We start from the raw sequence: 15,693 nt of genomic DNA, 5'->3' as shown, positions 1-15,693 counted from the left end.
ATTAATGTTTATTATATTTGGAAAGAATTTCTTCCTCGATTAGGATGCAAGAAGAATCTCTTTATCTTTTGTATTAATTGAATTTTTAAAATTGTACGTTTTTAAGCTGAACAATCCATATTTGGATTTCTGCGAAGAGTGAAACACGAAGAATTAACGTTTATTGTATTTAGAAAAAACGTCTTCCTCGATTAGGATGAATCTCTTTATCTTTTGTATTAATTGAATTTTTTAGATTTTCTATTTTTAAGTTCAACAATCCATATTTCATTATTTTCGCAAGGATAGAGTTGATCAGTTGTTAACCCAGATGCGAGGTAGAAAAAAGAATTGTACGCGGAAAGTGATATACTTAAAATTCGCTACGTTCGCAGAAACTTTTTTTTCCTTTTTTTCACCTCTATAGCTGGCGTAACCCCATCGAATGGTAAATCCGTGACTCGATGTTCGCTATACTAATAGATAAAATAAAGAAAAGATAATAACATAAACGGGCCGCGCGACGAGTAAACGCGACACTAATGTAAATTAAATTTTTTATATTTTTCATTATCGTCGATCGATCGGCGAAGGTTCTCCGATAACGAGTCCAACACGCACGTTCAGCGCGAGAGTTTATTTACATTATACCCTCGCCAACCGATTGACGACGATACTCTCGTGACGATACAATGAAAAATATAAAAGCGTTCAAGTCGCGTTAGTATCCTACCACGCTCGTACGCCAGCAGCACCGGTTCGAAGTACGTTCAGCGGGTTTTCGGCTTCGCTAAAATTCTCAATCTTTGACCGAGGGACGACCGTGCTTTACAACGACCAGAATTCGGGACTCCTCGAAGACGGTTAGATCTCCTGCGAAACGAGTCTCGAGCGCAGAAATCGCGACCGTTTCGCTTCTCAAGGGATCTGGAAGTCGAGGAGGCGAAGACTCGACGTCGCAGAAAGTTCTTCCTCGACCAACTGTCCCTGACGATCGATAATAGTCGAGCCGAGTTCGGACTCTGCTGAAAACTCTCCTCTCCGCTCTCCGTGCGTTCGTCGTCGCCGGACTATTCTACTTTCCTGCTGAAATTCTACACTTCCGTTCGAGATTTCAGCCGCTGCAAAGTCGCAGGAATATGCGCCGCCTGCTCGGGCAGCTTCGAGTCCCGTCGAATTATCGCGTCGAAGAGTTTTCATTTTTATTTTATTATTTTTTTTTTTTCGTGTCGTGGAAAACTTTCCAAGTCGAACGGTTCGTTCTTCTCCGAACGCTCGCGTTCGTTTCGTTGCAGCGAGCGGAAACAGGTCGAGGAGAGAGGTGGTCGATTCGTCGGTCCGAAAAATCGCCGTAATTCGAGGCTGGCTGCACGTTCAGCTCGAGCACAAAGGAGAGGAAAGAACGATAGGAACGACGCGTGTCCATCGAGAGACGGCGGGGCTCGGTGGCGCGTTCCAGTCACCTTTCATGCGGCCAATCTGAACCTGTAGCTGCGTCAACTTACAACCATTCGTAGCGACCAAGAACCATCGCGCACGCTCGTCTCGCTCCGATTGTTAACTCTCTGTCGTTGCGTAACGCTGAACTTAAACCTGGCTCTCTCGGTGGGGAGACTGTCTCCCCCTTTGGGGAGGAATTCACTGGGAGGAGAGATTCCGGCCACGATCTGTAAAATCGTAGCTCGTTTCTAATTCAATCCGTGGCACTCGATCGAATCTATCGAATATCATCGATTGAAATCCAAAGTAAAGAAAAATACGTTTCGCTCTTTTCTTAAGGAGGGAAGGGGCATTCTGGAACGAAGGGGATGAACAGAGTAAAAGACGTTGCGAACCGTTATCTCGGTCTGTAGATTGTTCGGTATTCGCTGCAAAAATATCGTCAACTGTGAAATGTTTATTTTAATCGTTCCTTCGAATCTAAAAATATATTCGAACCCTTGCGAGTATTACGAGTTAAATTACCCACAAAGATCGAGATTATTTCAGCTCCTGAAATCGTTATCGCCGTAGCACGCGATGAATGAATTAATGCTTGTAAGTTTGTGCTTGTAAGTTTCATAAAATTCAGGTTTCGAGAGAGGGGACCACCGAATGGAGACGGTATAATAACTTTGGAGATTCGGACGCTTATTGTTTAGCTCGATAATTGATCCATAAACGTGTACCTATAATTCTGTTATTATAGGAATTAAAATGAAACGATTTCTTTTTCGAAAGAGAAGATAGAATGCACGCAACGGAGGGTTAAGTTTCGGAATTCTGAAGGCTTCCTACCGCGACCAGGTGGACACCAGAAGCCTCGAATGTTCCAAACGTCTCTCGGCACTCACCTTTTCTTTTTCGACACGTTCGCAGTCCGCTGACCCGTGCGAATATCGGCTGTACGGTTGATCTGAAAGTTCTACTACACCTAAAGAACGGAGACAGTAACATCCGTCGAAGATTCCCTGTCTAAGAGCTGCTCGCCTCGAGCTTGGAGGCGACGTAGGTCCGTCTCGTCGACGTCTAAGAGACGTGGTCGAGTCGAGCGCGTCTTTGATGGATTTCGCTGCAGTTGGTGGAACAATTAGACCGATCTACTTAAGTTAATTTCAAGTCTGAAGGGCGACACCACTGTCACAGTCGATCAGCTATTTATAGCACTGTAACACCTTCCTCCTTCCTGGCCAACAAGTCGTGTCGTTACTAAAGCCTTTCTTTTTGAAATATTTTAAGCGTGTCGCTCTCGTTTCAGCTTTCCTCCGGTCTTGGCTGCTTATCGAACCATCTACGTGAATGCAAATACGTTGCTTCTATCGCCCTCGTCGTACCGAACACACGCATACAATTATTCCTAATGATCTCTAAGTTTTTCTCTAGCACTCCCATTTTCCTAGCGTTTGCATACCTTGCGGCAATACTTTCACATCCAGGCTTCGCATTCTTTTCCCTCTGTAATATCCTTGAATATCCTTGTTTTTTTGCTGCCAATTGTCGCACGTTACCGCACGGAGGTATAAAGATTGTCCCTGAGTCCATGAAATTACCAATCGTTAGTTTTTGAATTCCGATCGATATCAAATAAACCTCGGCAAAAATTTGTTGCATCGTCAAATCAATATTCTATCCAGAGGCAATCTTTCCAGCTCCCCCGGTACATACTTGTCCAAAAGAAATCAGCACCATCAACATTCACAGGCTCATCTCTCGCGCATCAAGTCCATCCGAATATCCAGCAAGAACAACTTCGATCCATCGTTGGTCGATTCGTGACGTAGACGTGCCCTTCTCCTTCAGACTTGACGTATCAATCTCCGTTCCTCTTCCGTTAAGCAAGGCCTGTATCGTGCTTCTTTTAATCATAAAACGATAGCGTCAGTTACGCGTGTAATATATAATCGACACGGTGCCTTGCGACAGTCGCGAATATTTACAAATTGACGCGACTTAGGAGTGCGCCTGGTACTTACCGTACGCGATTAGGATCAAGGAAGAATATCATCTATTTAAATTCGGACTTTTAATTTACTAATTTATGGAAGCAACGCTTTTCCAGTTTTTAATACCCTCAATTTACGAAATTCACGGCCTGCAATTGTTTACAAGATCGCTGAATTTGTTCCACCAACGCGTAGCTACGTCGCGGGGACGATTGGCGACGGTATCCAGAAAAAGAAGTTTATTATTGCCATTTTGTGGTAGGCGTGCTTGCGAGTGCGGACTGCGAACGTATCGATCGATAAATTCTATTCTTAAGAGGCAACGGCCGATATACCGATCGTTTAGCCAAAGATTTTATTTTACTAAGAAATACGGAAAGAGAATGGTGTCTTTTTTTTTTTTTTTCTTTCTGTTAAACGGTCACCCATCCAGGCACTGACCGTGTCCAGCGCAGAATAACTTAACTGTCGTTAACTACAACGCTCAATAAACCTCGTCAAGGAGTCTCGACGCAATTTCATTCGTCGCGAGGACTGACAAAGCAAAAGGAGTTTTCAAAACAACCTGAGGCTCTCCGCGTAACGAGCAAGGTTACCACATCTTCCACTTTAGCCAAACGATATGGGTTGGGGGTAGCCATTCCTCGGTGACCTCGAGCAGCGAATTAATCACGTTCAAACTTGGTGCTAGTAGCCATTTCGATAGTACACAGGGTATTAAGCAGCGGTGCACGACCGATCACGAACCGTGTCAGCCATGGTCGCTGTTTCTCGAGTATGGACTCTTTCAAAGATAATTAGAATCGACGTGTCCCCGCCAGTGTTTAAGCATTACGCGCGTTTTACGGTTGGTATTTAAAGATTCCATTTTATGCAATTTTATGGTTAACGCATGATTAACGTATTATTAAATGTGTTACGGACACGTATTAATTCCGCGGGATTTAACGAAGCCACGAAGCTGAATGAAATAGCACGCTCGGTGCCTCTAGTATCGTTAGTATCGCTACCGTTACTAAGAGCAAACTGTAAGAAGATATATACCGCGCATATGGTACGTCGGTGGCTTCGTACGATACAGGAAGAGAAGCGCGTTCAGAAAAAGTTTGCAGAGCAATTCGATGACCACCGTGTCCACGTAGAACATGCAACAGAAATGCACTCGAATGAGAAGGCGATGACTCCCAGCTCTCAAGGACCCTTACGAGAAAAAATGCACTTCACGGCGAAGAAGAGTAGGCGAGATTGAGATCCAGCGGACATCTCGTTTCAGCTTTTTTTTTTTTACGACTACTCTTAATTAGTTTATTCGAACGTTACACAAAACTCGACGACTGTCTATGGAATTTTTCCTACTTTCTTCCGTTTAGTACCTCCGGGCTGTTTACCAAGTAAACCAAGTTTACCGAGTTTTGTTTTCGAGAGCTTTGTCAACCATCTTTTCGTAACAAGATAAAGTAACTTGCGCATTCCTGCATTTCGAGAACTATACCGATTACCTAATGAATATACTATTTTCCTTCAAAATCCGTACAATTCTTTAAAATGAACGACTGGATGATATCGCGAAAGCTCGTTGCACTGTGAATTTATTTTGAACTCTGGGAAATATTTAGACACATTTATGGAAAGTTGCGTCAACCACGAATAAACTTACCTTCTTTATGCGCACAAGTAAATGGATCAAATAATCATAGTTACTGCATTTGAAAATATTTCGGTATATATCGACATGTTAAATTGCGTACCATGAAACAAAGGTTAAAAAAAAAAAAAAGCTTGTTTATGGTATATTTTAAAAATATCGTAGGAATTATTAGCAACTATTCGAATGTTTATGCCAAGAATGTTATGCTGCCTTAGCAGTTGTTTAAAAATGTATTCGTACGTTTAATGTTGTTACGCTTTACGATACGCATAGCACGTGAAAAATAATTAGTCCTTCGATTGAATTAAGGTAAGTTTATGATGTCAGGGTGCGTTTTATAAGTAACATTCTTAGAAAATGAAGAACATGCGAGACCACCATTCGAATACAAAGAATGTTCTCCATTTCTATGCGATACCTTGTTTTTAATTTCTTTATTGTTTCTGTTATTGCAACTTCATCATTTACTTACCGTTCCTCTTTAATAAGTGAGAAAGTATAATGAAAAGAAAAATATTTCATGTGAAACGGTGCTTATGTCTCGACAACTATCTCGGTGCGTACCAAGATAACGAAGAACTAAATGAGCCTGTAGTAAATCACAACACTTCCCTCCAGAATTATGAGCTAAATTTTATTACATTACTGATGAGATATTACCTTCAACTTTAGATACTTGAGAAATTTCTTCCTTCTTCACCCTCAGTTAAAACGTACGACGAAAGATAAGAAGTCGATGAGAATAAAGACGACCAAGCAGCGAACGGTCCATCAGCGAAGGACAATAAAATGTAGAAGCAGAAAAGGTGTTAACTGCACCATGTTATTGTATAAAAGTCCACTGATGACGCCGATACCTGATCTTGATACCTAACACACACTGAGATGCCTAAGATCCTGCAACACACACCATTTTTTCCATACTGTACCTATAACCTCTTATACAAATCACAGACTGAAACTACAAAAATACTTGCCAGGAGCATTATTACAAATCAAATAAATATAATGTAAGATCTAAAATTATGTACGTTTGTATCAAACCAAATTTTCTAGTTTTTCTTTCCTTTCAAGTCATTCAGGGTAACGCAATTGATACAAACGTGACCTTTCGATCGAATACAAAATTCGTATATAAACACTACACGGTACATATCGATCGCATTTCTGTCTCGATCGATCAACCTATCCGCGAAGAGACGCTTCATTTTATCAAAAATATATCATTGACTACATTTACGATACGTCGGATGCCTTCCTAGTCAATAAGTTAACACGAGTGATTCACGAAAGCGTCGCATTTGTTGCGTGGAAACAGTTTCGTCGTCTCGTGCTTTCGAAGCACGAAATAAACGTCGAAAAACAGATCGAATGTCTCAAAGGAAAACGGTACCGCAGAATGACGGAACAATTAAACTAATTAAAATGATCTCATGCACGATAACTTCCAAGGCAAAGAGAAAGAACTCACGTTCGTTACCCGACTCGCCATTTTCGAGAGTTTAGAAATGTTGGTTGAAATTTTGACTCACCGAACTTACTATGCAAAAACGACAGGTCTCATAAGGAGAATGTTGATTACAGGCGCCGTAAACAAATTATAACGCGACAACAAAGGAATTTTCTTCCCCAATGAACACCAAACGCCTCCTCTTCTCAGCGTATCCCGGAATGGCTTCCGTTTTCCGTGCGCTCGGTTATGTAAACCCCGAACATTGGATATTCATTGTTGCCAATCTACGCGTACGGAAATTCGGAAGAAATATTTTACAAAATCACATACAAAATTAATATCAACGTTCTCTACTCTAAATATATTTAGTGCAATTTTAGGATTTATTTTGTTTTCTAATAAATTTTTGCAGGGCCGATTTTAGCAAGATTATCGTGCGCCCCTTCAGAGGTATATACAAGGTGTCCCAAAAATGTTGTAACACCTTGAAAGGGGTGGTTCAGGAGGTGATTTCAAACAACTTCTTCCTTAGCGAAAATGTTGTCCGAGGTTTCGTTAAGGAGATATTAAGCGAAAACTCCGACCAATCAGAGTGCGAGTATGCTGGTTGAGCGCAGGCTACACTATAGGCGACCGCGCTCATACGCTATCCGCGGGTGCTCCAACGGTATACGCGCGCTCTGATTGGTCAGTGTTTTCCGTTAATATCTCCTCAACGAAGCCGCGGACAATATTTTCGCTAAGGAAAAAGTTGTTTCATATCACCTCCAGAACCACCCCTTTCAAGGTGTTACAACATTTTTGGGACACCCTGTATATCGGTATATTCGCTTACTATTTAGTGATACCAGACTGCGACGGCCCCAAAAATCTGGCGCCTCGAGCGGTTAGCCGACCGCCCCCCCCCCCCGCGCGGGCCTGAAATTTTGTGTATATTCGTTTCGATAACACGAATCGTTCACTCGACGAGAAAGTCATCAGGTGGTTCTAGTCGTAACGTCGAAACAGATGGGGTCGTTTGAAAGTTTGTAACGGGTCATAAATGAACGGAGAATTAATATATTAATAAATTAATGTATCGATGGTATTTTAATAAAACGAATCATAAGCTGACGCAGATGGCGCGAACGTGCGTAGCTCTGTATTTGGTAACACTGTGTATACCCGCACGTCGTGATTCGTGATATTGAAAGAGACACAAATAAGCGCGGTTCGGTTCAGTTCGGTTCAGTTCGGTTGCGCGGGTAGACGCTGGTTCTCTGATTTCGTAGAGCGTAACAGAGAAAAATGGCGATGGCAACAACTCAAGTTAAAGGAAGTGGGTGGCCAAGGAGAGCGAGTAATAGTTCGTTTGAAGGGAAAGTGGTACAGAATCAATCTGTAACTATCAACAGGACAGTTAATTTGTAAGTGATAATCAATACGTGACTTACTTACACTATTTTTTAGAGTTAATGTTTTGACTGCCTCTCCTGTAGAACAACTATGGCCGGTTAAGAGACGCTAGCAATTAAAATTATGTTCCTAACACCTTTCAATGCATCTTACATGGTACAACCATGAGACGGCTGTTCACCTTTTCGTTAAGTAATTACGGAAATTTTAAGCAATTTACCTGTATCGTTGTACCGACCGTTAGATGATTTTAGTAATCGCTTATTTATATGCTACGAAATACGACATAACCAACTATTTTAACGAACCTTGAAATCAACAACGTGATCCAACATCTTCCATGGTTATTTGTATTATATCATTATTTAACCGGAAGATGCGATCGTTTGCTTAAAATTTCCAGATGTAGATTAAAATTATTTACTTTGTGCTAAATTTGCACAAGGTGTATTACATTTGAGTTATACTAAGTCCTGATTATTAAGAAACTGAGGGATATTTGAATTCTTTTGCAACACTATATTTTGTACGTACTGTTGCTGATGAATTTATAAAAACTGTAGCCATCGTGTACGAAGCACGTTGGCCCTCTTTCGTACATTGAATGTATATTTGCATAAAAAAATACATTTTTGTTAATTTTTACAGTCACCTCGGTAGTGTGACTGTTGATTTGTAATGCGTATATAATTGCAAATAGTTGTATTACCGGTGTCCATTGCTTTTACTTGTACAATACGAATTACTTTGATGCCTTGTATAAAATGAAGAATGTACAAAATAATTACAAAAGTCAGATTGTTATACTCTAAGAGTTATAAAATACTGTACTTCTGAAAATTAAAAAAAGAAATATCTGTATTTTTTTTTATTCGAAAATTGGCCTCTCACGTTTTATGTAAAATAAAACTTACAGTACGAAATAATTTTGTATTTACATTGTTGTGAATGTATTTATTTTGTGTTGGGTAGTTAATAATTATATCTAATTGTTAATCTAAGAAAGTATACAACGTTCATAGATGTTACGAATGTTCTGAGTAATTCTTTATGAAACAATCAACTGATTGTTTTAAAGTTAGTAGAAAGAACTCGCACAAAATATCATATATCTCATTTTGGAATTTATATCTTTTACTGATGCGACATTTGTAATGTTTCCTATACATATACGCAACAGAACATTGAAGAATGTAATAAATGTACTATGTATCTACGATTACATTACAAAGCATCATTTGGCACTTATAAGTGAAACAATGCTTTTAATTTGTATAATGTAACAAGTCAATTACATAGGTATAAGTAATTTAACAAATTGTTTACATTTTGGCATGCAAGTATTGACGATTGTGTAGCCTTCAAGAATACCAGAAAGAATTAGAAAAGTAATATTTATGCTAACAAGAAGTGGTTAAAGTCTATTAGTATGTGATGTTGAAAATGTATTTTGTTCCATTATCACCTTGCATATGTGATAAGGAAGTATCACAAAACTATAACAGAGTATACATATAAGTATTATGTATTTTTTAAATAAATGATACGAATATATTTGATAAAAGCAGTTTATGGCTACTATGAAATGTACTACTATAAGTGATACACTAATGTGTATGTATATATATCAACTGTAGTTGGCATTTTGTACTTTATAGTTAAGCAACCACATTGTATGTGGTGTCTATATAGAAATTTGCATTTATACAAGAAGAAGTATTATTCAACTTGTTATATGATACTTTGTTGAACACTGTTGAACATTGTATTTTTATACAAGCTTTGTAAATCTTATGAGTATGAATTTTATCGATTGTCATATGTTCATAATTCCATTATACTCATTTATTTCTTTAATGTACATACATTTTTCAATTATGTGAATTGTCAAACAACATAAAGTTTAATTATTTTTACACTACAAATCTGTATATTATTCTTCTTGCTTGCATGAAAAATTATATTTTCCGTTTTGTATCAAATGTGGAAGTTAATGTAAGATTACTGGAGAAAAAAAGATTACATGCTCATAATATCCAATGCAGTTGTGAGTACCCATATAATCATTATGGTTATATACTGTAATATTGTTTGTGGAAATAGTGTTGAAGAAACTGGATTTAGTTACTGAAGGATTATATTAAACATGAGAACCTAACACAAAAATACAACTCATTTATCATAGATATCCTTTGACAAACTATACATTTGGAACAAAAGAGCCACTCTTCGAGAAAGATCCATCTGTACCAGCAAGGTTTCAGCGTATGAGAGATGAGTTTGACAAAATTGGAATGCGACGCAGCGTAGAAGGAGTTTTGTTGGTACACGAGCATGGATTACCACATGTTCTCCTTCTACAACTGGGGACAACATTCTTCAAATTGTAAGCATTAATTTTGTTTTAGAGGATAATATAGAAGGCTTATTTAACAAACTCTGTAAGCATCATTTGTGTTTGTTTCTTTTCGTAGGCCTGGAGGAGAACTAAATGCAGGAGAAGACGAGGTAGAGGGCCTAAAACGGCTCCTTACAGAGGTAACAGTTAGCACGACGCCTTATGCTACCTTACGAGGTAGCTAGGAGTGGCACTTTGATATGTTAGATTGTAACACTGTTTATGAACCTATTGTACCAATCCTAAAGATGTTTGTAGAACTTATGTAACCGGGCCTGTAGCTCAAAATAGGGATTTTTTCATTTATTATATTAGGACTTACACATTTAGTGTGCTGCATGCCCGGACACTTCAATGTTCGTAGTCATAAAATTATAACTTGTTACATTATAAGTACCATGGTTAGCTAAGAACATTGTTCTTATTTCGCTCGTTATATGTATTAGTTGAAACATGAAAGAGGCAAACCACGAAGATTGTAACATTATAAGAAGATTGTATTGTACATATCATTGTTAATTTTTTGTTGTGATCCGTGAAAAAGAAACGAAAGGGAAAATTGTATTAAATAATACATAGTTCTAATAATTCTCGGTAGGAAGTAACTATCTAAAATGTCTCAGGATTATGGTTTTTTCCTCGTGTAATCAATAGGCAGTTTTCAGAGTTTATCTTACGCAGTAGTCAAGTTTTTAATTAAATTGACGCATATGTGTACAACAGCTGTTTCATTTAATTAGGTATCTGTAAGTGAAAAAAGTCGAAAGTATTTTAGCAAATACTTCTGCTCTATACTACTGATCGTATAGAAATTACAGGAACATATTAGGGAATCGTTGATGAGGTTAATTGTTAACAAAACTAATTACAACCGTTTTAAATATGTAACAAAAATCGTGTAACCATGTTCTTAGTGGACTGAACGAAGAAGATTGTATCTTAAACCTATACATCAAACATATATGAAGTGTAGGGTAATTAATGTAATAAGCAGTACAATATTAAACTATCTTTTAGACATTTGGACGTCAAGATGGAGTCAAGCAGGAATGGGTGATAGAAGACACAATTGGAAACTGGTGGAGACCTAATTTTGAACCACCACAATATCCTTATGTACCACCACATATTACCAAACCGAAAGAACACAAAAGGTTGTTCCTTGTTCAACTGCAAGAGAAAGGTGACCTATTTTTTTAAGTATTCGTTTTATTCGAAAATTAATGAAAATTTATCGGCCGTTTTTTTTTAACAAATGTTTGAACTTTCAGCTCTATTTGCAGTGCCAAAAAATTACAAATTAGTCGCAGCGCCATTATTTGAGTTGTACGATAATTCACAAGGGTATGGTCCCATCATTTCCTCCTTACCACAGTCACTTTGCAGGTAAATAAAATATATCAAGTTGCTACTGTAACTGTGCCATTTCTTATTTAAATAATATTCTATTTTGTGTTTCAGATTTAATTTTATCTATATGTGAAAGAAAAGTGAGAAAGTGGAGTAATTTTATTTAAGTTAACTAAACTACTATAAATACATGTATGTATGTATGAGATGACGAGTGGAACGGCAAAAAGACTTTTGTTCATGTATAATATGACGTGCACCAGAAATTAAATCATTTTTTTAAGTAGTACTTATACAAATCATTCGCTATTTTAATCTCTAATCCTTGTATTTTCGTCACTTTCTACACTTTATGCTTAACGATAGTAACCATTATATCAACATATACTCTAAGGTGTACATATATTGTTAAACTTTAGCGTTTATCTGTATAATTGTGAAGCGTTTTAGTCTTATGTTATAAATTTTGTCGTGAAAGGTATTACATTTAATATACATATAATTTTATGACAAATATAATTTTGTAAAACCGCAATAAAATCTACGAACTTTAATCTTACGAAAAGTAATTGGATGCATCTTTGATGCGTGTATTGATAGCCCTCCCGGTTTTGATATTTGTTAATTGTTATTAATGTTTAATCGAAGCTTGAATGTTGCTGTATGTATCATAAATGTTTAATCATGTCGGAGATATTAAGTTTTAATTAATCAATAGATATTAAAATTTAGAGAAATTTCTCACGATTACTTTTTCTCTATCAATACACGCATCAAAAAAACATCAAAGATGCACTCGATTACACGGCGCCACCGTCGACACGGTTCCACCGCCATTTTGTGTTTCGTAAGGTGCTTGAAGTGGTTCGAAGAACACGTGTATGTGACATTCAAAAACGCCAATGTACATAGATGTCAACGAATACTTTCGTTTAACATAACAGAAAAGTACACGTGTTCAGGGGAAAAATGACAAAGGAAGAGTCAATTATGGCAAAGGTATACATAAAAATGATAATTCTGTTCAACTTTAATACGAGATAGAAAGTATCTTATCTTAACCTGTTCTTATGATTTTTTCCATGACATCGACTACGTTCGTCACAGATGCAGTTGGTGGAGAATGGTTTGAAAGACTCTTTGTACAGGGTTGACGTACTCGAAAAAAAATTGAAAACAAAATTGCTAACAATGGAAAGCCGCGAACGGTTAGAGACGGAGTTAGAAGAAGTTAAGGAGGTACTTCGACGAAACGAAGAAAAATTGCAAGGGTTAAGAAAACAGAATACAAGGTCGTTCGTGTTGGCAGCGTGTTTAGTATTTGGATGTTTTCTGCTATATGGATTGTATTTATTGCTGTATGGTCAAATATGATGTAACATTTATCATGATCGTGTGTTACTAATTCCATACTCATTGAATGCCATGAGATACTTATAGAGATTGGACCAAATGATGTTACATACGAAATTGTCAACTTTATTAAGTTTTAAGAAGTATCATGGAACAAAGGATAGGTGTAAATGTGACAAGCCTGTCAATAGTTTTTCTACGAATATTTATTCAAAATATACGTTCTATGAGACAGCTTTTTTTTATGAAATTAGACTTATAGTTAATCGATACGGTGCTACATATTTTTAAGCAACAATAGATTTGTGGTTAATATCTAATTTACAATGAGAACAATTTTCCACTTTTTTATCACTTAGGACTATATCATAACATAAACAATAATTGTCATTGTTAATGTACAAATAATAAAATAGATACTCTTTTTTTTTTACATTAGTTTCGTAATAAACAATCCTGTACATTCAGAGAACGTACTTATTGGACCACTGGAAACATTATAGATAATGTTAACGACGCGATATATTACTTTAATTTTATAGATATAATTGAAACATGTTAATTTAAGCAGCAACCAAGTCGTATTCAGGTGTCCCAGCTAGACGGCTTTGAATGTACTTGGCATGTATTTCAGTATCCAAATAACTACCTTGAACTGCAGGATTTTCTTTCATGGCAGTTCTCCATTCCAACTGAAATTATAAATAGTAGACTTGTAATTATTTATACGGTATTTACGGGACAACAAATTTACCAACAAAACTTACCAGTTTTTTGAAACGATCTCGTGGTATAACGAATTGATCTCCGCGTAAAACTCTGATTATATCCGACCTCTCCCACCATGGCCATATCATGAAATCTACCATTCCAGGAGAATTACCATTGAAGAAAGGAGTTCCCCTTTGCACCAGTTCTTTTTCAAAATGTTCTAGACCAGCTAGAGCAGTATTAAATACATCACAATGTATAGATGTAGGATTATACAACTAAAAGAAACATACCTTTATTTTAATTGTATAGTTCACTATAAAAACTATTAAAAGGAGACATACCTTGTACATAGTACTTATAACCGAACCAAATCTATCGATCAACAAGTTATCCTTAGCTTTGGCTAGAGGATCACTTGGGTAAAGTTTATTTTGCGGATATGCTTCATCTAGATATTGGGCAATAATAAGACTCTCGTATAATATTTCTCCTCCTTTCACCTCTATGCAAGGCACTTTGCCCAAAGGAGTTTTTTCTAGCAACCATTCGGGTTTATTGGTCAGGTTTACATAAACAACATCGTACCTATGTTCATACAATATTTGACAATAAGAATTAAATTAAGACAACGAAAAATCAGCGCGATATGAAATAGTAGGAAAGAAGGAAATATCAAATGGAGTAGAAACCTAAAGAACTAGTTTACTCACGGTATATGTTTCGCGTCTAGCACCAAATGAATTCTTTGCGCGTATGGACAAAATCGCATACTATATAAACGTACTTTTCCAGGTACAAGAGGCGGCGCAACGGATCCTGGAGAACGATAGCATTGCAAGAATTATGTTCTAATTGCATTGATCCCAGATCAGGAAATCTTACCGGCAGCAAGATGTTTATGAGTCATTCTGGTCGATTTACTGGATGGAAACTTTCGAGAATTCCTGAGTACAAACGTGCAATTTCTCTTTTAGTTGGAAATGTTTCGGATATCCTTATCATCCAACCGGTCTATAATTATCGATGACAGGTCGTCTATTGGCGGAAAAGGATTTCGTCCTTCCAAGCATATACGCACAAGTAAATTTTTTTTCGTAATCATTACAAAGCGTTCCTAAAATCATCTCGATGCATAAATTCGAAATGAATCATGCTCAATTAATAATTCCATCTACGCTTTTCCGCTAACGGAACATTTTCAATCGGAAATATTTGAAAATTTATACCCGATTCGTGGATCTCTACCTTCCTAGAAAAGTTCTAGCACGTAGCGATAAAAATTCTAGACTCTCGCGTAACTAGGGATATTTGGTGCTTCAAAGTTCGACTCAGGAGATGGAGCTCTAGTTTGGTAAAAGAAGATCTTAAATAAAAAGGAGATCTTTCCATTGAAAACATGAATTTATATATATGTATGTTCTTTAATGTTGAACTGAAAAAATGTCAGAGTTAATCTCCTTCCAGAAGCAGTATAACTGTTATTTTTAAATATTTCAGATACACTTTGAGTCTGACTTAGTTGTAAGCCACGAATAAGGTGGGTGGCGCTGATGTAAGGGTTGATTTCTTCGTAGGTAACATTTTACCGACATGTACATTATGAATAAGCTTCTTGTCCCCGATGGTTACCGGCCGTCGGTATATTAATCGTCTTTTCGCTCTGGCACTTACGAATCGGTTCCTATGGTAATCAACGCTCTGTTAAAATGGTATCAATCGCCATTAGTCGTTAAAGTAGAAATACGAAATAGTTTTCAGGTCGAATCGATAAGCATTTAATTTCATTAAAATTGTAGGACAGCCTATCTACTTCCACGATGGTAACGTTATCGACCGTTAGTCTACATAAAACAAAATAATCCTCGATAATGAAACAACCTTTTTCAAACGTTTCGACCCTCGAAACAAAATTCTATCGAGGTTGACTTGAACGTAACATTAGAAAGAACCGAACAATCCGTTACCTTAGAAGTACGATAAC

At 37.2% G+C, this 15,693-nt stretch overlaps 3 protein-coding genes across 6 annotated transcripts in view; 1 reads left to right on the top strand and 2 right to left on the bottom strand.

Annotated features, from left to right (window-relative positions):
• LOC128872981 (uncharacterized) overlaps positions 1–6,778 on the bottom strand; it is a 15,397-nt gene extending 8,619 nt beyond the window's left edge. Inside the window, exons 1-3 of one of the 4 annotated variants that reach the window (XR_008456284.1) lie at positions 6,582–6,758; positions 5,710–5,946; positions 25–1,646 (exon numbers count right to left, since the gene is read on the bottom strand). The gene's annotated coding sequence lies outside the window, so the exon portion shown is untranslated. Of the gene's footprint in view, positions 1–24; positions 1,647–5,468; positions 5,529–5,709; positions 5,947–6,581 lie in introns of those variants that run through there. The other 3 variants (XR_008456285.1, XM_054116211.1, XM_054116210.1) reach the window with 3 other exon arrangements.
• An 868-nt stretch (positions 6,779–7,646) lies between these two features.
• On the top strand, positions 7,647–11,934 carry LOC128872983 (cleavage and polyadenylation specificity factor subunit 5). The gene is made up of 6 exons (XM_054116213.1): positions 7,647–7,908; positions 10,083–10,283; positions 10,372–10,435; positions 11,313–11,478; positions 11,567–11,681; positions 11,757–11,934. Exons 1-6 carry the CDS (start codon positions 7,790–7,792, stop codon positions 11,776–11,778), a joined length of 687 nt encoding a protein of 228 aa, XP_053972188.1. The 5' UTR covers positions 7,647–7,789; the 3' UTR covers positions 11,779–11,934.
• Positions 11,935–13,186: 1,252 nt separating this feature from the next.
• On the bottom strand, positions 13,187–14,849 carry LOC128872982 (pyrimidodiazepine synthase-like). The gene is made up of 5 exons (XM_054116212.1): positions 14,595–14,849; positions 14,423–14,528; positions 14,054–14,297; positions 13,766–13,987; positions 13,187–13,690 (listed from the first exon to the last, which is right to left on the bottom strand). The coding sequence occupies exons 1-5, from the start codon at positions 14,617–14,619 to the stop codon at positions 13,562–13,564; spliced, it is 726 nt and encodes a 241-aa protein (XP_053972187.1). The 5' UTR covers positions 14,620–14,849; the 3' UTR covers positions 13,187–13,561.
• Between the last annotated feature and the right edge of the window lie 844 nt (positions 14,850–15,693).

Source organism: Hylaeus volcanicus, chromosome 2 (genome assembly GCF_026283585.1).
Source record: "Hylaeus volcanicus isolate JK05 chromosome 2, UHH_iyHylVolc1.0_haploid, whole genome shotgun sequence".
NCBI lineage: Eukaryota > Metazoa > Arthropoda > Insecta > Hymenoptera > Colletidae > Hylaeus > Hylaeus volcanicus.
This window is presented reverse-complemented; position numbering and strand designations above follow the sequence as displayed.

Excerpts from the sequence above, each read along its gene's own strand:
- LOC128872982 (XM_054116212.1), bottom strand. The coding sequence starts at position 14,619 with ATGACTCATAAACATCTTGCTGCCG. Across the intron at positions 14,529-14,594 it reads TCATAAACATCTTGCTGCCG|GATCCGTTGCGCCGCCTCTT; the intron begins GTAAGATTTCCT and ends ATCGTTCTCCAG. Across the intron at positions 13,988-14,053 it reads TTATAAGTACTATGTACAAG|TTGTATAATCCTACATCTAT; the intron begins GTATGTCTCCTT and ends TGTTTCTTTTAG.
- LOC128872983 (XM_054116213.1), top strand. The coding sequence starts at position 7,790 with ATGGCGATGGCAACAACTCAAGTTAAAGGAAGTGGGTGGCCAAGGAGA. Across the intron at positions 10,436-11,312 it reads TAAAACGGCTCCTTACAGAG|ACATTTGGACGTCAAGATGG; the intron begins GTAACAGTTAGC and ends ACTATCTTTTAG. Across the intron at positions 11,479-11,566 it reads TGTTCAACTGCAAGAGAAAG|CTCTATTTGCAGTGCCAAAA; the intron begins GTGACCTATTTT and ends TTGAACTTTCAG.